The following is a 24,092-nucleotide window of genomic DNA, read 5'->3' as shown; positions in this document are numbered from 1 at the left end:
AGAGGGCAATTCTAAATCAACTTCCTGGAATTAACTCTGGTGCAGTCATTTGGCCTGTCCCAAAATTAAGAGACTTGAAGATTGCTGTTTGATTTTAGGAATCCCAGATTGCCTTTTGAAAATATGTGCGAAAGACTTACCTCTTGCTTGCTGCCCTGGGCTGCCTTTGGGAGGAAGGGAAGGATATAAAATTAATTAATTAATAAATTAATAATAAATGTGATGTCTTAGAAACTTCTCTGACATTTTTATATTTTCTCATGTCAATCACATGACAAAATACAAACCTACCTATACATAAAAATCTTAAATCAAACATTCAAAACAAATTCACTATTATGAAAGACAAACACACCATTTGTGGATTGAAAAAGCGGCATGCTAACTGCATCATGGATAGTTACTATCTGTTGCTTTGCTGTGTATAACATTTTGAAGGGCAGGTTATGTGGCATTGATGTGCTTTACACTGAAGATCTGTAGGGAGATGTCTTCCAGTTAGTTTACAAAAGCTTATTAAGAAATCTTCTTTTCTAGGTTGGTACAGAGGTTATACTTTAAGGAAAAAATCCAAAAAAGTAAGTATTTTGTTCCCATAGTAATAAATGCAATTTTTTATCTGATGGTTTAAGTATTTCACAGTAACTACTTAAGAGATTCTGCTTCCTTTTGAAACTTTTTTTAATTGAAAGGTAGATTAGAAATGCCTTTGTGCCTAACGCTGTTGATGCAGGCTCCATACTTTTGCTAAAATAATGGATTACTCATAAAAAGAACTTGCTTCTTGAGAAGCATCAGGTGCCTTTGAAAGATTTACTGTCCTTTATAAAAATTGCTGATTAGTCCTCACACATACTTCATTTTTTTTATAGAAATAGGTTGACAGGAATAAAAACTTGGCGATTGTGAATGCTACTTTTAATAAATATTAAAAATTTGTTCAATAGTTTCTCTCAAGAAAGTCCATAGGTATAAAAATGTATGCAGGCAACTATTCAGCAGAACTCTGTTGGCTGATATAGACATTAATCTCTGTATATTTGGTTTAAAAAAATCTGATCGCTGACACACAGAACTCATTTGTGGTCAGATATTTTCTTAAATGAACTCTAGAGTATATGGATTCCTCTACCCTTTTTCATATTCTTGCAGATTCTTAAGGTCACAATCAGCACACTTTGATTTTAATTATTTACTTGTGTCATAAATATATTTAAATATACATATACACACACATGCACAAACACAGAGAGAGAGAGAGAGAGAGAGAGAACGAGAACATAGATTTGCTGCAGGGATGAGACTGCACGGACCATCGAGGGCCAAGCTTTTCCACCTGTTTTGCCCCCTCACCCCTGCACTTAGTGACATTTTTCTGGGGACTGTCCTTTACCAGGAAGATGAATGCTTTTGGTTTTTAGCTGTTGTTGCTTTTTAGAAATGCTAGGATTGTATTGGCTTGAATTTTTGTAAATTGTATTGTTTTTATTTGTATTTTGTAATTATTTTTCTATTTGTGTGTAAGCCGCCTTGGGGGTGTTTTTGGCCAAAAGGTGGCCTAGAAATAAACCATAACATAACATACATTGGATTGTAGCCTAAAAATCAACTGCCACTTGCATTTTTCATAGGTATTCCTTTCATAAGGATTCAGCAGGATAGATTTACTTATAGGGTTGTATTGAAAGCAATTCATTGTAACCTGTGTTCAGTCCCTAGGACGTGGATCCAAAGAACTACGTCATTACTCTGTTTTAAAAAAATATTTGCTATGTAGCATAGGGGGATATTGTTTAAGAAACGTGTGTGAAACTGCTTTGAATGGTTATGTGGATCTGCCCTGTCCAGAGCTCCCTCATAATTCAGCCATGTAACTTTGTTTAAAATCAGGCACATTGGCTGCTTGTTTACACTAACCATGTTCAGATGTAACAATAAACTATGGTTTATCACTATATGTACAAACCTTGAATTTGCACACTCCCCTTCCCACTGGGCCTATAGTATGGTTGTGAGGAGGGTTTTTGGAAGTTTTTGCTTCAGATTTCAGTTAATCACAGTTTAGCATTCTGTCCTAACCCTAAACTGTGGTTAAAGGAAACAAGCCAGCTTCATAACCCACGGTTTAAAGTTGGTTTGTTTCATGTAACTGTAATTGAGATTAACCACACATAATGCTAAGCTCTGGTTAGTTTGAAGTGGAAGAAAATACTTTTGAATTTCTTTCTGACTGTGCTGGAGGACAATAAGAACATAAGACCCTGCAGGATCAGGCCAGTGGCCCATCTAGTCCAGCATCCTGTTCTCACAGTGGCCAACCAGATGCCTATGGGAAGCCACAAAGCAAGACGTGAATGCAAGAGCACCTCTCTCCTGTGGTTTTCAACAATTGGTATTCAGAAGCATACTGCCTCCAACATGGCAGTACATGAACCCGAAGCTTGCCTAGACTTCTTGTAATGATAAACCAGCTTTCAAAACTTGCGGTGTATAACCATGTAACATTTATAGAAAACAAATCTAATTGTGAACTTTTTTGGGAATGCAGAACTCTCCCCCAGTAATAATAATGTTCTTGTTCTTGTTTAAGGGCATATTTCCTGCCACCTATATACAGCTTAAGGAAGCAATAGTTGAAGGAAAAGGGTAAGTTTTTGGCCTTAAAGAGTTAACAAATGAAAATATTTATGTGATGGCTTATTTGCACATTAAAATAGATAAATATATGACTGTGCATAAGAAGTGACATCTAAAATTTATTTTCTGCTTTGAAAGATCAGCGTAGGGCAACGGAACAAGTGGCAAAAAAATGTCCACTCTACCTGGTAAAATTCTCTGAAATCGTATTATCATCAATTTTCTGTGTTTTGAGAGGTTTTGTTTCAGTTTTATGTTTGCAGGGAAAGATGTGAGAAGAGGGTTTTCAAAACAATATTATTTTTCCAGATTCAGCCCTCATCTGCTTGTGAATTTTTCCCTGCCACTTTAGTTTGAAATAGTAGGCTTCCAAGGGCTTGTAGAAGACATAGTAGACGTCCTATGAAGTAGTTGACTAAAATGACCATCCAAACACACGGACCTTGTTCTGATAGACACAGAAAGTATTGGCATGATGACTGAGAAAAAGAGAAAATGAATAAGAACAGCTGGGCATGAAACAGGAAAAAGTAGATTGAAGATCAACCATATGGATTCCAGAGGAGTCAAAAAGCTGTTGCTTGCATTGCAGTTCAACATTCTAGATACACGTCAATCAAAACAGTTGACATTTAATTCTGCATGTGATGGCATCTAGTACATGTGTCTGAGTTAAATTTTTATGCTCTGATCCAGCTTTTCCTTAAAGTAACAAAGGACTATAGAAGAGGGATGGGGAACATGTGGTCTTCCAAATGTTATTGGACCATTGGCCAGGTTTGATGGGAGTTGTACTTCAGCAACATCTGTAGAGCTGCAGGCTCCCCACCCTTGTATAGAAGGATTGGCCCTGTTGCATACAGAGGTCCATGTGGGGAGAGGGATGAGAAATTCTATTGTGCAAATGGGAATCCTTTCACTAATAGAATGTGCAGAATATTCTCTTTCCTTCCAATGCTACTGAACTAGTATAACCACAAAAATAGCATTTGCCTGTCTGATAAATCCAGTTACTTTTCTTACCTGATTTTGAGAAATTGCTTGGCCTCAGTTAGTTTAGGTGCTTGAAAGTTTCACTTTCCCATTAATTTTGATAGGAGTCCATCAGACCCCTGATACCTTATATAGGGGGAGCCAACATGCTGTCCTCCAGGTGTTGCTGGACTTCCAATCATTGGCCATGCTGGCTTGGGCTGATGGGAGTTGGGAATCCAACAGTATCTGGAGGGCACCTCATTGGATATGCCTGCCTAGATGAGTTAAATGTAATTAAAAATAAAAGCAGGAGGGGCAGATGACATACTGCAAGACCCCACAATTGTTGAGAGTTATATGGAATATGAAGTGGTTCAGGTTTGCTAAAATAAGTATTGCAAATATTTCAAACAGCTCTTGGGGTCCACAGTAATCTTATTAACTTGCAAGGGTTAAAAGAAACAAGCAAGCAAGTGTAAAATGTACAAAAACTTTGCCCAAAACAGGCCTGAGTGTAAAATAACTATTCTTCTATGATGGGTTTATTTTTATGCCCTTTTAAAAATGTAAATTATGAAAGTGCTGTTCATTTGATTACTGCATAATGCCACCTTCCTGATTGATTGCATAGCTCCTTCAGTTAGCACTGTACTTCAGACATACTGAGTAGTGTGGTAGTTGTACAATACAGTACTCAGGTGATGCATTATTTAAATCTAGTAATTTAGAGGCACAAACACATAGCTTGTCTTGTCTTGGAAACTAGCAACGTTTAGGATTGAACAGAATCCCTTGTAATCACACGTGATGTGTAGTTGGTTTATTATTATTGTTATTGTTATTATTATTGTTATTGTTATTATCACTACCAAATAATTATCCCAGTCTGCATCTGTGTTAGAATTGCTTTTTAAGATGTTTTGAAAGCTGTTTGTTTAAAGATGTTTTGTTTTAATATGTTTTAAAGTCTTTTGTTTTTAACATGTTTTAGAGTGTTTTTAGTGTTTTTGTTTGCAGCCCTGAGTTCCTTCTGGGAGGAAGGGTGGGATATAAATTAATTAAATCAATAAACAATATTACTGTTTTGTAACTGATGAAATACATTTTATGGATGATATGATTATGAGTTGTTAAATAAAAAAATGTTTAGAACAGCATAATTCAATGTAGTATCTAATGATTGATGCAATTAGATTAATAAAAACGCTTGTCTTTTCTATTTTATTTTTTCTTCCTCCATATGAACTACATCCCAAATTCTTAGACAGCATGAAACTGTTACACCCAGTGAGCTACCACTCATTCAGGAGGTTACCACCACACTACGAGAATGGTCCACAATATGGCGGCAGCTCTATATTGTAAGTACAGTGGGTTTCCTATGAGTGTTTGTTTTTGAGAGCCCTGTGCCTTTGGTCCTTGCAAGCATACATAACTTAGTTCACAAAATCAGCCAAGCTAAAGATATCGGTTAAGAAATTCCAGTGGCTATGGGGTCATAGCTGAATGGTATACACCAGTGGTTGGAAACCTCTGGCCCATGGGCCAAATTAGGCTTGCTGGACAGATCAAGTTTGCCACTCCTGTTATATATGGATTTTGCATGTTAAAAAGGAAAGTTGAGCAGCAGGACTGAAAGATCTCTGCCTAAGACCTTGGAGAACTACTGCTAGTCAGTCACCCGTACTAGGGCATATGGACTCTAGTGGTTTGACTCGGTATAAAAATGTGTTTTAAGCTCATGATAAATTACAAGCTGTTCTCACCTACCCCATTTAAAATGGAGGGATTAAATCCAGAGCCATTCTCTTTTTTCCTCCTCCCTCCTGGTGATTAGTGCTGTCCAAGTTCATATTATTATTATCATTATTTAAAATACTTATACCCCGCCCTTCTTCCGAGGAACTCAGGGCGGCTCACAATTAAAACAATAAACAATCAGAACAACCAATATACATGTTAAAAACAATTAAAAATAGATTAAATCAAAATAGATTAAAACTATAACATTTTCAGTTAAAAGCCCGCCTAAATAAAACAGTCTTCACCTGGGCGTGAAAGGATGATAGCGAGTAAGCCAACCGAACCTCGCTAGGGAGGGAATTCCACAATCTAGGCGCAGCCATCGAAAAGGCCCTATTCTGTGTCTCAGCAAGAAGAACTTGCGAGAAAGATGGAATAGTAAGGAGGGCCTCACCGGATGATCTTAAAATCCGGACAGGTTCATAGAGGGAGACACGGTCTAACAGATAGACTGGACCTAAGCCGTATAAGGCTTTATAGGTCAAAACCAGCACTTTGAATTGTGCCCGGAAACAGATTGGCAGCCAGTGGAGCTGGTATAGCAAAGGAGTAGTATGTTCTTTGAACCCAGCTCCAGTTAACATTCTGGCTGCCGCTCTTTGTACCAATTTAAGTTTCCGAGCAGTCTTCAAGGGCAGCCCTACGTAGAGCGCGTTACAGTAGTCTAATCGGGATGTAACTAAGGCATGTGTTACCGTAGTCAAGTCTGACAGGTCAAGGAACGGGCGCAGCTGGCGCACTAATCTTAATTGAGCGAAGGCACTCCCGGCGACAACAGAGACCTGCGCCTCCAAGCTCAAAGTCGAGTCCAGGAGTACTCCCAAGCTGCGAACTTGAGATTTCAGGGCGAGTGTAACCCCGTCCAGCACAAGTTGAATCCCTATTCCCTGATCCGCCCTCCGACTGACAAGGAGCACCTCTGTCTTGTCAGGATTTAGTTTCAACTTGTTCGTCCCCATCCAGTCCATCACTGATACCAGGCAGCGGTTTAGGACCTGGATGGCTTCCTTGGTTTCATTAGGTGGAAAGGAGGAATAGAGTTGGGTGTCATCCGCATATTGGTGACACCGAACCCCAAAACTCCGGATAACCTCTCCCAGCGGTTTCAAAGTGTTGATAATCTGCTTGGTTTACACATGCAGTTAATTGTACACACCTACATGCATGTCCAGATCAGGGGTAAGATATATAATACTGATTGTAGTTTCACTGGATTTAGCTTTTTGTAGCAAACATCACTAAGTGAAGCTATTCAGAATCATAAAATACCACTGAAGAAATATTATTGAATAATGGTTTTACTGGATGATGGTTAAGTATTATTTATAACCTCTTGCTTTTTAATGTATTGTGTCTAAGTATTTTGTTGTGCTTGCTCTGCAAATGAAAAACTAGATGCCCTATAAAGAATTGAGACATTGCATTTTTGTGTTGGTCTAAAATTTGAAGAACAAATTCCAGCTGTTTCTTCTTATTGTGTCTTGCAAACACCTGTTGAATATTCTGGAAAAACACACCCCAAGTAATCCTATAATAGTTCTAAATTCCAACATCTGACCACGCTTGCTCCTACTAATGCTGAATTCAAGAGTTGAGCGCTGGCAACTTTGTATTTGAAACTGAGCCACTCATGCACAAAAGGAAGATTCAGGCATATTGGGGGAAACTGTGGTATGTGGAAGTGCATAAAATTAATACAAGCCCTCCACCTCCAGGTGCAACCCCTGCCCAAATTTTAGCTATGCCTGCATGCTGCTTTCACGCTGCTATAGAATCATGGCAGCACATGGGCAGAGACATTCTTCACCAGCCTCATGCTCTTTCTCCAGTCTGCTCAGCCCTACCATTGTTATTTGTTACCCTGTGCCCAGTTTCTCCAAGGAGCTTAGAACAAAATTTTAACCTCATAACATGCAAAATGGGTTAGACTGGAGGTGGTGATTTTCAAGGCCACATAGTGAACTTCATAGCTGTGGAGGATTTAAATCTGTTTCTTTTTAAATCCAGCTCCAACTCTCTTATTGTTTTATCACTTTGGTTGACTGGAAGCTCCACTATAAGGAAGACTAGTAACAGAACTAATGCATATTGTTTTCCTCTCTTATAGCAAGATAACAGAGAAATGTTCCATAGTGTAAGGCACATGATATATGATCTTATTGAATGGAGATCCCAAATACTTTCTGGAACCCTACCCCAGGATGAGCTCAAGGAACTGAAAAAGAAAGTCACTGCCAAGATTGACTATGGAAACAGGTTTGTGATGTCTACCTTGAAATGTGCAGCATTTTTTCTTTTTTGTATGTAGCATTTATAAGTGGGACCTGCAACAAAATGTTGCAGTGTGGAGTACTCCCATTCAGTCTTCCAGTCAGCCAGCCATGCCCAAGGTGGATAAAAATCAGTGATTTAAAAAAATAAAGAAATCAGATTTTTAAATTTAAATTGTTTTTTTATTTTTTAAACATCATTAATTAAAAAGTAAATTTAGTCTTATTACAAACATACATAGCTCCTGCAGGTCCCGATCCAGCCAAAAGTTCAGCGGGCAAAAAGATCGGAATAGGTAAATAATTATAATGGCGGTCAATGGGGAGTGTTTACTCCCCAGTAGGAGTATTCATCGGAGCCAGCTTTTACCTCCCAGTCGCCATGCGCAGCTCCCGATTGAGCTGCCTTTCAGCTGGCCTGGTGGCTCTCGAAAGGCAAGTGGATGCCATGGAGCTTCCCACTGGCTCCTCCTCCACCAGCCCTCCCCCCCCCGCTGGCTTCCCATGACTTGGATTGCTCTGTGACACAGGCAATATTATGTACTATTACCTAAATTAATAAAAATTGAGTTATCTAAACAATTACACAAAGTGTATCCTCCTTTTAAAATACTATATTGAGTTGTAAATTAACATGTTTTGATAATCAGTTTTGCCCCATTGTTTAAGAAATATGTGAAGAACTATAAGTGACAAGAGTTTCTCTTGGTGATTTAAATCATGATTTAAATCAGTGATGTAAATTGCCTTGATTTAAATCAATCCACCCTGGCCATACCTTTTTCAGGATACTCCCTTCCATTCCTCCTTACTTTGGGGTGCCCACAAACCCTCCCTTTCCCAACAGATAGACACAATGTTCTGTGATTACTGATCATGTTCAGTCTTTACTGGGATTTTTTTGGGTTCCCCCCCCTTAGTTTTCCTTTTAAATATTCATTTCTACTTCTGTAAACCTTTGGTTTCCCCCAGTCTTGCTTCTTGTTTTTCTGTAGCCCCATTTTGGTCATGTAGCCGTTATAACTCAGTAACTAAGTTTGCTGTTGGCATATATGATTATACAGTGCCTTGCAAGAGTAATCAGACCCCTGACCAATGTAATTTCATTCTGTATTATATTTTATTTTGAAGCACTGCAACTCAAAATCAATTATAGTAAGGTGACATTGGTTTTATGTTGGGAAATGCTTGTAAGAAACATAAAAAACTGAAACATGTTGCATGCATAAGTATTCAACCCCTGTGCTGTGGAAGCTCCCAGTGTATACAGATGAAAGAAATTGCCCTGTCAAGGACACAGCTACCTTACCATTGGCTTCCACCTGTGAACCATTTAAGTTGCTGTCACATTGTCAGGATAAAAACCCCATTGTTGAAAGATCATTGGTCAGGCTGTGGATCTGAAGGAAAATGAAGACCAAAGAGCATTCTACAGAAGTGAGAGATAATTTAATACAAATGCATAGATTAGGAAAAGGGTACAAAATAATATCCAAGTGTTTGGATATCCCAGTGAGCACAGTTGGATCAATAATCAGGAAGTGGAAGCTGCATCGCACCACCCAGGCACTGCCAAGAAAAGGCCTTCTCTTAAAACTCAGCATTCAAACAAGAAGTAGACTTGTGAGAGAAGCCACAGAGATGCCAACAGTCACTTTGAAGGAGCTGCAGATTTCAGTGGCTGGGTGTGGAGTAATGGTGCACCAGTCAACCATATCAAGAGCTCTGCATAACACGGGCCTATATGGAAGAGTGGCAAGAAAGAAGTTGTTACTCAAAAAGTACCATCTGAAAGCGACGTGGGAAAGTTTTTGTGATCAGATGAGACCAAGAGAGAGCTTTTTGGCCAAAAATTTAAGTGCTATGTGTGGCACAAACCTAACACTGCCCATGCCTCGAGACACAGTATCCCTGCAGTGAAGTATGGTGGTGATAGCATCATGCTGTGGGGATGCTTCTCATCAGCAGGGACTGGGCATCTTGTTAAAATCGAAGGAAGAATGGATGGAGGAAAATCCAGGGAAATACTGCAAGAGAACCTGTTTCAGTCCACCAAAAAACTGAAGCTTGGAAGGAAATTCACTTTTCAGCAGGACAATAATCCCAAGCACAAGGCCAAAGCAACATTGGAGTGGCTCAAGAACAAAAAAGTGAATGTCCTACAGTAGCCCAGTCAAAGTCCTGAACTGAATCCCATTGAGAATCTGTGGCCCTTTTTGAAAATTGCAGTCCACAAGCGATGTCCAACCAACCTGAACGTCCTGGAGCAAATCTGCCAAGACGGCTCAGCCAAAATCCCTCCGACACTTGTGTGCAAGGCTGGTACATACCTACCCCAAAAGACTTAAAGCTGTTATTGCAGCGAAAGGTGGCTCCACCAAATATTAATGTGTGGGGGTTGAATACTTAAGCCAGCAACATGTTTCAGTTTTTTATGTTTCTTACAAACTTTTCCCAACATAAAACCGATGTCACCTTACAATAATTGATTTTGAGTTTCAGCTTTTCAAACTAAAATATCATACAGAATGAAATTACAATGTACCATTTGTCATTCAGTAATATGAGAGCATTGGTCAGGGGCCTGATTACTTTTACAAGGCACCGTATGTACATTAGGACTGTATTACTAATTGCCCATTATTTATTCTTCCTTTGCTCAAGGAGTGTAAGATACTGAAGGCAAAGGCAGATATAATATGAAAAAAAGACTTGAAGTACCCTATCCTTCTGGCTTCTCTTGCAAATATGTAGAGCTGATATTTTCAGAGTTTGAGAGGAAATGTGTGTTGATATTAAACATAACGAGGGCACTTCCAACGCAGCCCTACTATGATATAAATGTTATATTGGTTTTCACCCTTTGAAGTTCTTATAACCTTAGAACTGAGAGAATCTGAATGTTAAGGTGAAGATAGACATAATATTTTTGATATGATGGAATTGGTTTGAACACTTGCTGTTCTGAAAAAAAATGCCTTGGAATAGAGCAAATCTGTGTTCAAAATATTTCCACTGTGCTTAACATTTTGTGCCTGTTCTCACCCTTAACTTTTTTGGAAGAAAGCTTCGTCCTCAGTATTGGAGATGTATATCTCACCTTCAGTTTACATACTATCCTAAAAAAACTGCTGGAATGTAATCTCGCCTCTGTTTATGAAGGAGCACAACAGCCTTGAGATTGTTTATGTGTTTATGTATATGTGTATGTGTATATGTATATATTTGTGTGTATGCGCATGCGTATATATGTGTGTGTGTGTATGTATGTATGTGTATACACACACAGATTTAGCAGCAAATATGAAATAGTTGTTCTAAGACAACACAAACTAACTTCTCAGGGAATTTGTTTTGAAGCAAATGGGAATTACAAGCAAAAAAGCTTTTAACAGAAATTAATCTTGTATAACTATATGCATTATAAGCGCTTTCCCAAAGTTATTAGTTAATTTCAACATCAGTTATTTGTGTGAAACATGTTATGTTTGACGGCTCCTTCATTTTCTCTTTTTGAATGTGACTAATATAAATTAAGAAAAAATATGTATACTATAATGTATGAATGCTTTTGGGGAAATAATCTTCCTCCTGATGATGAAGCAAAAGGAAATTCCACTATTCCCTTTTTTAGTATGCACTCGTTCTCTAGCTAAACTCTGAAAAAGTAATGTCTAAGGAAATTAGTTGAGAATCTTTTGTGTGTTGAAGTTGTTAATTGTGAAGGATGTTTGCAGTATTTGAAGTTGAAGTATTGCTGATTTAATTTTGTAACATTTGTGCTAAAGATTATTCTTCTCACCAAGTAATTGGTTTAAATCCCAATTGCAGTAATTAACTAGGAAATGCCACCTTGGATAAGGTGGCTCTAAATAGATTCCTTTAGACATTTGAAGTCCGGCTACACTTAACTTCTGGCAATTTAGTAGAAAATTAAATTCCGTTTCTTAATATCCAAAATTAGAAACTTTGAAATGTAGTGGAAACTGTGTTCCAGTAAATTTGAAGTTTGTCAGGCATCTACAATGCGATTGTCAGTAGACATGCTTTCTTCATATACAACTTGTCTCAACTTTAGGTCTGTTTTAGCAATATGCATGAGCGGGAGACTGTGGGATGCATTCTAGGAACATTCTCAAATCATGGCAGGAAGCAGTGGTTCTAACAGGCCTGGCCAGTACATCATGTGAACTGAAAGTTTTAGAACATGCCACAGAATCCTCTGGCTGGGTTCTCTAAAAGATGTGGAAAGGTTCATTTGTAGACAAGCTGATGGAGAAAGGGTTTTCTCAATGCAGAAGTTTTGGAAACATTGTACTGTGGGATTCTTGAATATTTGAAAAGCTGTAGTTGTACAAATATTTTGTTAAAGGTAGAGTGGCAACTGAGTTTTTTTTCCTTTCAGGTTTTTTAAGTATTGTTGGGATTAATGGCATGATCGCCTTCTGGGAAATCAGCTTTATATACTGCTGAAATTGTTGTTGCATTTACATCCTAATTGACATAAATGGCTATTAAAAAAACCCATTCACACCATGTCATAGAACATTTATAATCCATTGTTGAAATGCTAAATGCTCAGACATTATAGGACTTCTTGTATTGCATATTTATTCATTGTTGTTTTGATGGACTTATTAAATGATTGCAATTTTCTGTCTGTAGTTGGAAGAGAACTGAGTTTAGATTGCTGAATAAAATACATGCTATAAAAGAATGCAATTTTGCTTTTCCTTTAATGAAACAAAAACAACTATTTCAGATCAGATAACTCCAGATATAAACATTTCTTTGACGTCTTTTCAGTAAATGCCCCATGACTTCACAGAACAACTTGTTTCCCCTCTGAAATATTGTAAAAATAGCTTTTATTTATTTATTTTCTGAAACCAATGCGAAATATTTATGAAAGATATAATTGGTGTTGGGCTTGAGGTTTTAAAAGAAGTAGTGTTCACTGGCTATTGGAAAGATTCTACAATTATTATTAAGAACACTTCAAACAATTTAGAAGCATTTGATAAATCTTTTTGCTCATCAGTTATATGAAGTGATAATTTAATGAAGAATTTAGGATTTTTTCTATGACTTTCCATCTTACGGTCTTATCATTTTAGAAGTTTTTCTCTGCTTAGTTGCCCTTCTTTTGTGGGAATTTGGGAAGCTATTAAGTAGGTGCAGAGCTGAAAGTTTTTCATATTGATTTCTTAGTAACCAGAGTCCAGTTAGGAGTTTGTGCTTTTCTCTGGCCAGGCCTGAAAACCTCTTCCTGTCACATAGCAATACTCAGTGGAAGGAGAATGTTTCCTCTTCCTTTTGGAAGTTCTCGAAGACAGGAAATGTATGAAGATGAATTTTAATATGCTTTCCTTTTTTCCTTTTTCCTACTCTGTACTTCCAGTGCTTCAGAGGCAGCTAACTCCACTAGTCTTTATTCTAGACAGATTTTATAGATATGGAAAAGTGCTTTGAATTCACCCTCTGCTTTTCTAAATGGTTAGATTCTGATCTCGGATTAAACTGTACAGTTTCAGAATGCCTTTGTGGCTTTGTCTGTAGAACCAGAGAATTTTAAGGCACCAAACTGGTTTATTGTGTGCACACGCATACACAAAAGCCTGGCAAAGTGATCTTGCTTGAAGAGTGAGGAGATGTTATATTGACCATGGGGTGCTGTTATATTCCTTTTCATGCAGAATTCTTGATTTAGACCTAGTCGTAAGGGATGAAGATGGTAATATATTGGATCCAGAACAAACCAGCACCATCAGCCTTTTCAGAGCTCATGAAATAGCTTCCAAGCAAGTGGAGGAAAGACTGCTGGAAGAAAAAGTAAGATACAAAATGTATACTTTTCCATTGTTTATATTATGAAAAGTATAAATAATGTTAAGGACTTGCGTAACATTTAGTCTGTGAATTATTTTCAAGATTAGATTTTCCGAAATACATCACTTGTTTTTTCTAACAGTGGTGTTACGGCCCTCTCTACAGTCTTGAAATAATATAAGGAGCTTTTTAGTTTGCACTGCAGCTTTTAAGTCTCAGTCATAGGGTGGTATTCATTGCTAGCCCAACTTAGAGATGTGAAGGTTTGGGGGAAAACATGTTTCCTCCCCAAATTTTCTGTTTTTTTTCTGGGCCTTCACATCTCTGGTCCTACTCAGGTTACACCCATTAAAGTTAATAGACATGGCTGACTTGGTTCATTTATTTCAGTGGGTCTACTCTGAGTAGGATAGTTAACTACAACTCATAAATAATAAATTTGTATCTTCCAAGGTTTTATTTAGAGGTTGCACACTTGCCACTGGTCTGCATGCCTGGAGCAAGTCAAATTGCTGAATTGATCCTTCATTTGTCACTCTGTCAGCCTTGCTGCGCTACCCTGGCTATTTCTCTGAACCCTTTTAGATCTGGGAGACTACTGTTTGTAACCAAAAGAGAGAGGGTATGTAGCAGCCACAGCATATGCAGCTTGCTTCCAAAGATGTCCTGGTTGAAAATGATCAAGAAAGGCAGCTCTGCCACCTCTATGTCTGTACTACACACCCCTTCCTTTTCATTCTCTTTCCTCCTCCCTCCCATCACTTTTCTACCTAGTGTGTGTTTCCTATGATACAGAAGGGATGGATGGAGTGAGGGTGGATAGGGAGCAGATTAGTGAGCTACAGAGTGGGAACCAAATACACAGATATTGTCAAGGTCAGATTTATGTAACTGTTTGTATCACTGTTGTCAGTTTGTTCTGCATTAGTCACAGTATTCCATAAACTTAAAAAAAATTCTCCCTTGTTTTAGTCTCAAAAGCAGAATCTTGACATTAGTAGGCAAGCCAAGTTTGCTGCAACGCCTTCATTTGCCTTATTTGTAAACCTGAAAAATGTTGTCTGCAAAATTGGAGAAGATGCTGAAGTCCTTATGTCTTTGTATGATCCTTTAGAATACAAGTTTATCAGGTCAGTGTTTTATGGGACTGGTTTGTGTGTTTTTGTTAATGTTTAGATTTAATTTTGGAGACTGCCTGATTCCAAATGCATAGGGCTGGCCATGCAAATATAGGTTCTTTCCATTGTTTAAAAATAGACTGATTTGTACATTACAGAGAAACATATCTTCTTGAAGTTTACAGTTTTTTAAACTTAAGATGTAAAAAATGTGATATTAAAGCGTTTGGGTACCAAAGATACATATTCACTGCTCTGCTCTCCTCTCAATCCCAAAAAGCACTCCTTTTGTGAATTTTTCACATTTTTTAATCTCCCCTATCTTTTGAAGTGGGAATTACAGTGACGAACTTCACATATATATTTCGAGGATTGCAAAGAAGGCTGTAAAGTGCATGGCACATTTACAAGTATAAATGGGCCCAGTGCTTTCATTTTGACAAGTAGCATCTGGAAAAGTGGCACTGTGAATATAAACCTTGAACTTCAGAAGCCTATTTAAATTCTTTCAGCTTTCACATAACATGCCCTTTTTGGTGATGCCTCAGGGGAAAAATCCATCAGGATTCTCCTTACTCTCCCAGAGCGCATTTCTTCTGCAGCCTAAATGGAAGCTAAAAGAAAGCAAATCTGTGTTTTTCTATTTTCTATTACTGCTTTGATTTGATATGTATATGCATACAAACTATTGTTGTCTAAGGAAAATCCATTTTAATATCGTTCATTGGATAGAATTTCTGTGTACTTGTTTAAATATAGATTTTAATATGTTGTAGTGTGACATTTTTAGGTTTTGCTTGCAAAATTGAAATTGAGATGCAATTGATAAAATACTACGTTTGTTTTCATAGTGAGAATTATCTGGTGAGGTGGTCAAGTTCTGGTCTTCCAAAAGACATAGATAGATTACATAATCTTCGAGCAGTCTTCACGGTAAATTTTCTTTTTATATCCACAACATTTGAGGAATCCTGTTGCTTCAATATTTTGCAAGGCAACATGGGACCACTGGGGGGAAGGCCATAGCTCAGTGACAGGGTACATGTTTTGCCTACAAAAGGGCTCAGGGTCAATCCTGTGCATCCTTAGTGCTGGGAAAGACTCTCGCATGACACACTTGAGATCTGTTGCCCACCAGTGTGGGCACTATTGAGCCAGATCTGCCGACAGTCTGACTTGGTATAGCACAGCTTTCTATGTTCCTGCCAAGGTCTCCCTGCCCCTACCCTGCACACCAGCCTCAGGTCAGTGCAGAAATCTGTGTGGATTTCCTTCCAAGTACCTTCAAGGAATGGAGCTGGGTTGGGAGAAGACAGAACCCCTATTCATGCATTATCTGTGTGTAGAGCATAAGCATGTAGAAAAGGAGCAAAGCTGTGCTTTTAGCCCTGCTGTGACATGGCTTTCCCCCTCTCCCCCAGTAACCATGTGTTATGCGTAATTATATAAGTAAAGAGCCCAACATGGGACACATGGATAATCAGGTCAGCAGGAGCTTTCTGCTCACACAACCACACACAGCACAGGGGGAAAATGCAACCTTGGAGCTAAAAGTGTGGCCCCACTTCTTATTCTACACCATGGATAGGGAACCCCAGGCCCAGAAGCCAAATGTGGCCTTTCAGGCTGCTCCATCTGGCCCTCTGGACTCTCCCCAGGCCACATACCCCATTGGCCCTGCTCTGTGCCCTCATCAAGTGCTTTTGCTTAGCTGGAATGTGTCCTTGAATTGTGATAATACTTGCCTTAATGGAAGATAGAGGGGTGTGAGTGTAGCCTGCAGTACAAAGGTAAGTCTCCTTTGCCCTGTCCACTTTTCCCTCTGGCCCTGCCCACCACTGGTATGTAGGGCTGAGAATGTTGCTCTTGAGGAAATGGGGCATCTGGACTAAAACAAAGGTTTCCGTCCTTTGCTGTACACGCTTAATGCCCTACACTTGAGAAATACATGAACAGGGCTTTAATTGACCCAATATGTGCCATAGGCACTAATTCATATGCTTTTGGCTCATGCTCTTTGAATCCACATGGACTTTCCTGCGGCTTTAGCTCAATTCTGACACATGCTGTACAAACTTCTTTCACTGTTTAGGGTAATATAATAATTGGTGCTTCTGTACTTAAAAAAATCATATTAACCAATTTTGAATCCTCTTGATAGTTGTGTAGGAAATATATTTTTAAACTAGTAAAAATTGTTCAGGATTCTGTATTTTTAAAATTTCCATGTAAATGTATCCCTTGATCATTATGAAACTTTTTTGTCATACAGATAACATTTAAGGTTGAAGGGATGGCATCTGAAAAGGCTAAATAGCAAATCATCTTCTTTCTTTCTTGTGTGCTCTGTGGTAGAAATGTGAATGCAGTTTGTAAATGTATGAAAACTTGATATTTCTAGGACCTTGGCAGCAAAGACCTGAAAAGAGAAAAAGTCAGTTTTGTCTGTCAGATCGTTCGAGTAGGCAGAATGGAACTAAGAGACAACAACACAAGAAAGCTAACCTCTGGGCTCCGGCGACCTTTTGGTGTAGCAGGTAATCCATTCATTCTAGGTACACTCCCAGAATGTGCTGCAAGTAAGAGTAGCTGTTTGGTATTGAAAGACTGCTGACTTGGCATATTGAAGTTCTCAGAATAATTATTTAGTCTCTTTGCTGTTTTTATTGAATTTTATGCCTAGGTAATGTGTATTTTGCTAAGGACTGTGTATGTGTCCACATTTTACACATTTGCTGCAGAAGAGCACTGGTGTAATAGGTGGCTATACCAAACATACTTGCTGAATAAATCTAAAGTGCTAATTTCCCAGAATGGAAGGGGAAGGGTGGAGAAATGATGTGCTATGAACCTAGGTAAGGATTCTCAAGAACGACGTGTAGCATTAACAGGGATGTAGAGCTGAATCATCGTGTGATATTAACTAGACCTGGGATACCCAACATGGTGGATATTGCTGGACTAATTCCCATCAGCCCCAGTCAGGATGGCTCACGATCAGGAATGATGGGGACTGTAGTTCAACAACATCTGAAGGGCAGTAGTTTGGCTATCCCTGGATTAGATTGAAGAAATACCATGCTCTTTTGTTAACTTTCTTAGGATGGATTTATTTTCCCACTGCAGGGTTACATGTGGAATCTTGTCTTGGCAGTAGATTCAATATTTGTTTAACTGCTTACTACTGTACTAGGAAGCTTTTAAAGTCTTCCTTGGGCTGCATGGCTCCATTACTTAGTTCCATAGTGTCATTTTTAATGCCAGAAAAATAATGTGAATTCATTTAGCTTTTAACACACGTCTTCCTTCTTTCTGTAAAATGAATCACCTTGGAATGTGTAGATCCAATTTTACTTTACTACTGTTATCCAAAAAGCTAGACTTGATCCTAGTTCTTTAGGCACCAAGTTGAAGAACTAGACTGAATTTGTTTCTATTATTGCGGTTCCAGTCTGGAGTAGTTGAAAAAAGATGGATTATGAAGTTAAGCACTTTGCTTGGGGAGAATATGTTGATACTCAAAATTATGGCTCTGATTTCAAGGCATGGATAACTGTTTTAGTGCATTGGATCTCTGCTGTATGCTTAAGCAGGATATACCACCCAGGTCCATGCAGCTGATGGGCATTGCTGGACAGGCATATGTGGTGTATTGTTGTTTCTAGCTTGATTATAATGATGTCTGTTAGGAAAACTTTCCAGAGACTTTTGCTCTTGGTGCTATGGTACCAATCCATGGCAAGCTGCCATGTGATGTGCCCCAACATATCCCACTAAGAAGCATCTTTTTCCTTTTCGTAGGGCTTGGATATCTGTTTCATTCTTGGTGCAAATTGCCTTGTTGAACTAAATTCACCCCCCATCTTCTCAGCATGTCACTGAGCCTGGTCTTAACAAATGGTTGTATTGGTTCTGCTGGCTTCTATTTTTTTTTGTCAATTTTAATGTTTATTTTGTGTTTCTGTAAGTTGCTGTGAAATTTTTTAACAGACGTGCAGCATGTAAGTATTTTAAATAAACAAGCTAGAAGGCTTGGCAGTGGCTATTTCAAGTGCCAAATTAGTTCTTGAAGTACATTCTGAAATGTGCCACATGGACATTCTGAAATGTGTCCACAGCAGAACATACCTAAATGAGATAAAAACAAAAATAAAGTAAGTTTCTTTCTGAGATCCATTACTCTCTTTAGTCTTACAGCATCTGCCATAGAAGTGTGAATTTATACAGCAGTGAAGTAGGCTATTAACTGTAACATATTTGCTAGATAGTGCTGGAGGACATTCCTCAGTAGGGATGACTCCTCCTACTGGTCGTGACAGGCAGGGTCTCTAAGCTTCTTTGTAGCCACTCCTGGGGGAGGAGTCGTCCCTCTCTCCAGACAGGCCCTGCCTGCAGTCAGTGAAGTTCTGGAGTTAATCTCTCCTCTCTAGCTAGAGCTTTCTTTAGTTTTTGGTTTCTATTCTCTTAGTGTCTTTTATTGTGCAAATCTTTTCCTTATGTTCATTTCATTTATTCTGCCTGTCCTTTTCCCCTCCCCTCCCCTCATTCCGTGGGTCCGGGGCTAGTGAGAGTAGGCCGAACCCGGCTGGGTTCGCAGGCGTCGATGAAGGAGGCCGAAGAAGGGCGGAGCGCGGTTAGCTGCATAATAACAACAAAGCAGCAGCCACACGCACGGGAGTCTCTCGCCCCGCTCCGCGGAGCTGCGTTTCTGCAACCCTCGTGTTCAGCAGGCTCGCGGCTCCTGGCCCCCCCTCCCCCTCCTACCCTTCACCAAGGGCTCACCGCATTGAGGGAGGACACCTCAGCAGGGGGTTGAGCGGCGCCCGCTCACGCGGCTGCCCTGAATATTGACTTCCTGCGCATTTTCCTCAGCGTCAGGGAATCAAGGCAGCCATATTATGGCCTCGCCCGCTGCCTCTCCGCCTTCCCGCCAAGAGCCCTGCTTCGCGGGAGAGGCAAGGGACCTAGAGGACTCACAACAACCAATCTTTTCTCTGTCCCTGAGCGCAGACAGCAGGGGTATGAATCTCCTAGATGAAGGTATGGATGTTTCCCCCCCCCACTCTCAGTTTCCCAAATTTATGACCTGGGTTAAAGAGCTCATCGCTTCTGAAGTCAGTGGCTCTCTTTCACACGTGTGTAAAAGTAAGAAGCGCAAACACTCGAGGAAGCGCTCCCACAGGGGAAAGCGGAGGTGCTTGTCCTCCTCTACAGGGTCCAGTAGGGAGGACGGGCATGGCAGCTCACCTCCAAGAGACAACCATTCCAGGTCATCTTCCCTCTCATATCAAGCCATGAGGTGGGGGGGCTCGTCCCCTCCCCCCTGCATTTCACACAATGAGTTTATGCAGGATACGCCAAGGGCTGATAAGGAGCCTCCCGGTCACAGCACGTTGGGGGGGTTGCAAGGCGATCATACCCACAGACTCATGCAGGTCCCTCATCCTCTATGGGCCGGGGTCGGCAGGTGTGGGCACGGTCGCCCACGCAGGTCCCTCCTCTACAGGGTGCTCTGTCAGATTCTGAGGAACTTCTAGAGCAGGACAGGGAAGAGGGGGAACTTTCGGGTGAGGAAATAGAAGTCACCCAGACACAACCCAGACTCTTCGCCCCAGAGGTTTTTCAGCCGCTCCTTTCCAAGGCCCGCAGAGTACTACAACTGCCAGAGGCAGAGGTGGGGGACGACGCACCCACTCAGTCAGTCTCGGCAGGCGCAAAAAAGGCCTTCCCCTCCATGGACAATAAACAGGTTTCAGTTCCCTTTCCTCAGGCGTTTGATGTTGTGTGGGATGCTGAATGGTCATCACCATGCAAACCAAAGCCACCTGCCAAGTGGGCAAAGAAACATTACATTTTTGCGGACAGGATCATGGCAAGACTGCATTTTCCCACCGTGGACCCGCCTATTGCTGCTCTTACTAGCTTGGCAGTGATCCCAACAGAAGGGGAGGGGGGGCCTAAGGACCATTGCGACAAACGAGTCGAAGGGGCCCTTCGTAGGAGCTTCGAGGCAGACGCTGTCGGCTTCAGAGCTGCAGCCACTTCCTCAGTTTTCTCCAGAGCGGTTTTTATGTGGGCTGAAGAATTTGGGGCACGGGACGATGTTCCAAAATTTGTAAAGGACGGGTTAAAGAAAATGGCGTACGCCTCGGCCCTGGCAGCCAATGCATCCATGGATGCCCTACAGTTCGCAGCGCGCTCTATGGCTGCCTCCACTGTGGCTCGACGTAACATTTGGCTTAGACAATGGGCTGTGGACTCAGGGTCACAGACCCACCTCACTGCTCTACCTTTTTCAGATTCCAAGCTATTTGGGGGAGCCTCTAGAGGCCCGCCTGGTGGAAACTAGGGACAAGAAGAAAACACTCCCTATGGCCAAAAGAGAGGAACGGAAGGGCAGGCAGAACCAGTTTTTTCGTCCCTCAAAACAGCCCTTTAGATTCTGGCCCTCCAACAGGCCTCGCTGGGGCAGACAAGACAAAGGGGGTGGACACGCTTCCTCTATTAAAACGGGAGGTGTACCATTCTCCTCACGGAGGAACCAGAGGGGAGCCCCAAAGGGATCTTCCTCCTGACTGGCGGCCACCAGAGGTCTCTCGCGGAGTGGGAGCACGGCTTCTAGGGTTTGCCCACCGCTGGAGAGGCATCACCTCAGACAAATGGGTACTGGACACGGTTTCCATGGGATATGCCATAGAGTTACGTCACATTCCACATGACCGTTTCTGCCCCACACCAAGGTCTCGAAGGCCGGAGAAGCACTTGCGCTACCTGGAAGCCATTCAACACCTGCTGGACATCCGGGCAATAGAGCCAGTAGTTCCCTCGGAGAGGAAATCAGGGGTATATTCAATTTTTTTCTTAGTCGACAAAAAGAACGGCGACACAAGGGCTATTTTGGATCTCAAATGGATCAACAGGTGGGTGGCCAAGAAGCATTTCAAGATGGAAATCCTTCGCTGCATAACGGCAGCTCTAAGAAAAGGGGATTGGCTGACCTCTGTGGACCTCTCAGAGGCATATCTACACATTCCAATCCGCAGGCAGCACATGCGCTTTCTTCGGTTTTCGTACGACAACAGACACTTCCAGTACAGGGCCCTGCCGTTCGGCCTTTCCTCAGCACCTAGGGTCTTTACCAAGGTACTGGTGGTTCTGGTGGCACATCTCAGAACAATGGGGATATGCCTGCACCGCTATCTGGATGACATTCTGGTGAGAGCGCCATCCCGGGTCCAGGTACACACAGATACCCATCTCACCATATTGTGGCTCCAAAGGCTGGGCTTCATAGTGAACCTGGAAAAGAGCATGCTAACCCCATCACTAACTATTCCACTTTTGGGGGTGATCCTGGACATGCAATGTTTCCGCATGAAACTCACCGAAGAGAGGGCACTGAAGCTTCAGCTACTGCTTCGGGAAGCAGTTACTGTTCCAGCGTTGGACCTGATGAGGCTGGCTCAGCTTCTCGGGTCCTTGGTCTCGGCATACGACCTAGTTCAGTGGGCTCAGTTCCACTCAAGATCTCTACAACAGATCCTTCTGCCCTACCAGGAAGAAATTGTCCTACGTCACAGACGCTTGATCTCAGTGCCTCCGGCAGTATGGGCAGAGCTCCGGTGGTGGCTGGAACCTCAGAGGTTGACCCATGGAGTCAGCCTGGAAGATCCTCCACGCATGATCATGACCTCAGATGCGAGTTTGTACGGATGGGGGGCTCACCTGGGCCTCAAGGTAGCTCAGGGGACATGGTCTGCAACGGAGGCGGAGCTCAATATAAATATACTGGAGTTACGGGTCATCAGACTGGGCCTTCAGGCCTTCGCCCAGGAGATCAAGGGGAAGCACCTCCTCATACGCATCGACAACTCGTCGGCGAAATCTTATGTCAACAGACAAGGGGGCACGAGATCGAAGGGCTTGATACTCGAGGCAGAGTGCCTGTTCAAGTGGGCGGAGGGGCATCTCGCCTCTATGAAGGCCGAACACCAGGCGGGCACGACAATTCTGTGGCCGACTGGCTCAGCAGGACATCTATCAAGGAGACAGAATGGCAACTCAACCGACTTCCGGGAAGGGTGACTTAGCCTGTGCCTGCTTTTGAGACGGGCTCCTGCCTCAAAAGAAGCTTATTCAGATATATCAGTCAGTTTTTTCTTTTTTTTTTGACTGATTAAACTTCTCCCGGGTAGGGAGAAACGAAGAGATTAACCTCAAAGCCTATTTTTGTTGGGACGACCAGATCTCATTAATTTATGGGACGAGGTCCAGCCGACGAAGGTGGGACGGATTTTCAACAGCAAGCTCTATCTGTTAAAGCGAACGTTCATCTTATCTTCTAAGAGAGAACGCACTAACAGGCAAGCACCCTTCTTTCTATATTTTTCTTTTACTTGACTTAAATTGTTGCTGTTTAAAAGAGATTTGCCAGATTGATCGGTTTTTGACATCTCACTGGGGAGCCGTAACTTCTCTCTGCTACGCACTAATTAATAGCTTATCTCTGTTTTTGTTGCAAAAAGCTGTCCTGGATTTGCATTCTAAAGATACACACAGAAGAGGGATTTCTATTCCAGATTTTTATTTTGAAAAATATTATACTGTTTTGAGACTACTCTCTTTTTGGTCTATTTTATTTTGACGAATCTGTTTCTTGACGATTGCCATTAATTGCTTCGATCCTGGGAACTGCATTTTGTTTACTTAACCATTGGAGAGATAAGGCTGTCTGCTCTGTTTATACTGTGATGTCACCAAGTTTGGAGTATTAACCCAATTGTTGCTGAAATAAGAAGTGGTTTTCCTATATTTTTCTTTTAAAATGGCAATTAAGAAAGTGGCTGAGAATCTGGAAATAACTATGTTTCAGAGAATAATGAATGAGATTGAGATAACGAAAATTGAATTGAGTAAAATGAAGCAGGAGATTAAAGATATAAGGGTCCCTGTGAGAGAGGTGACCCTGGAAGGGGTCCCTGTGAGAGAGGAGACCCCGGAGATTGGAATAGGGGTCCCTGTGAGAGAGGAGACCCTGGAGACTGGAATAGGGGTCCCTGTGAGAGAGGAGATCCCGGAGATTGGAACAAATGTGGAACAGGAACAAGATTTGGAGTCTATGGACTTTAGAAATAAAATCTATTGTTTGGAACTCAATGTTATCTCTGAAGAAATTAATGAAGATTCTAGAGATAAAGTTATCAATGGCATGGATTATCTTCTGGACTGGAATGATGTGATGGAGCCCAATATAGAGAAAATCTATGGAATTAACTGCAGCCATGTGACAATGGAAAAACTTTTAAGAGATGACCCAGTGTATTTTGAAAAAAAGAACAGAGATATGATTTTACAGCAGTATTTCAGCAACTTATTCAGAATGGATGGCAAGAAAATATTTGGGATAGAGGTAATTCCCATCAGACTCTTATTATATGACTATGGCTTTGACAGCAAGATT

At 41.0% G+C, this 24,092-nt stretch overlaps 1 protein-coding gene across 2 annotated transcripts in view; it reads left to right on the top strand.

Moving 5' to 3' along the window:
* Positions 1–24,092, top strand: part of DOCK1 (dedicator of cytokinesis 1) — a 702,192-nt gene that overhangs the window by 89,050 nt on the left and 589,050 nt on the right. For both annotated transcript variants that reach the window (XM_061635676.1, XM_061635677.1), the window contains exons 3-10: positions 538–578; positions 2,591–2,646; positions 4,877–4,973; positions 7,523–7,671; positions 13,382–13,517; positions 14,487–14,644; positions 15,484–15,565; positions 17,034–17,169. In XM_061635676.1, the coding sequence (XP_061491660.1) occupies positions 538–578; positions 2,591–2,646; positions 4,877–4,973; positions 7,523–7,671; positions 13,382–13,517; positions 14,487–14,644; positions 15,484–15,565; positions 17,034–17,169 (855 nt within the window). The remainder of the gene's footprint in view (positions 1–537; positions 579–2,590; positions 2,647–4,876; positions 4,974–7,522; positions 7,672–13,381; positions 13,518–14,486; positions 14,645–15,483; positions 15,566–17,033; positions 17,170–24,092) is intronic.

The sequence above is a fragment of the Rhineura floridana genome, chromosome 7 (assembly GCF_030035675.1).
Source record: "Rhineura floridana isolate rRhiFlo1 chromosome 7, rRhiFlo1.hap2, whole genome shotgun sequence".
NCBI classification, from domain to species: Eukaryota; Metazoa; Chordata; class Lepidosauria; order Squamata; family Rhineuridae; genus Rhineura; species Rhineura floridana.
This window is presented reverse-complemented; position numbering and strand designations above follow the sequence as displayed.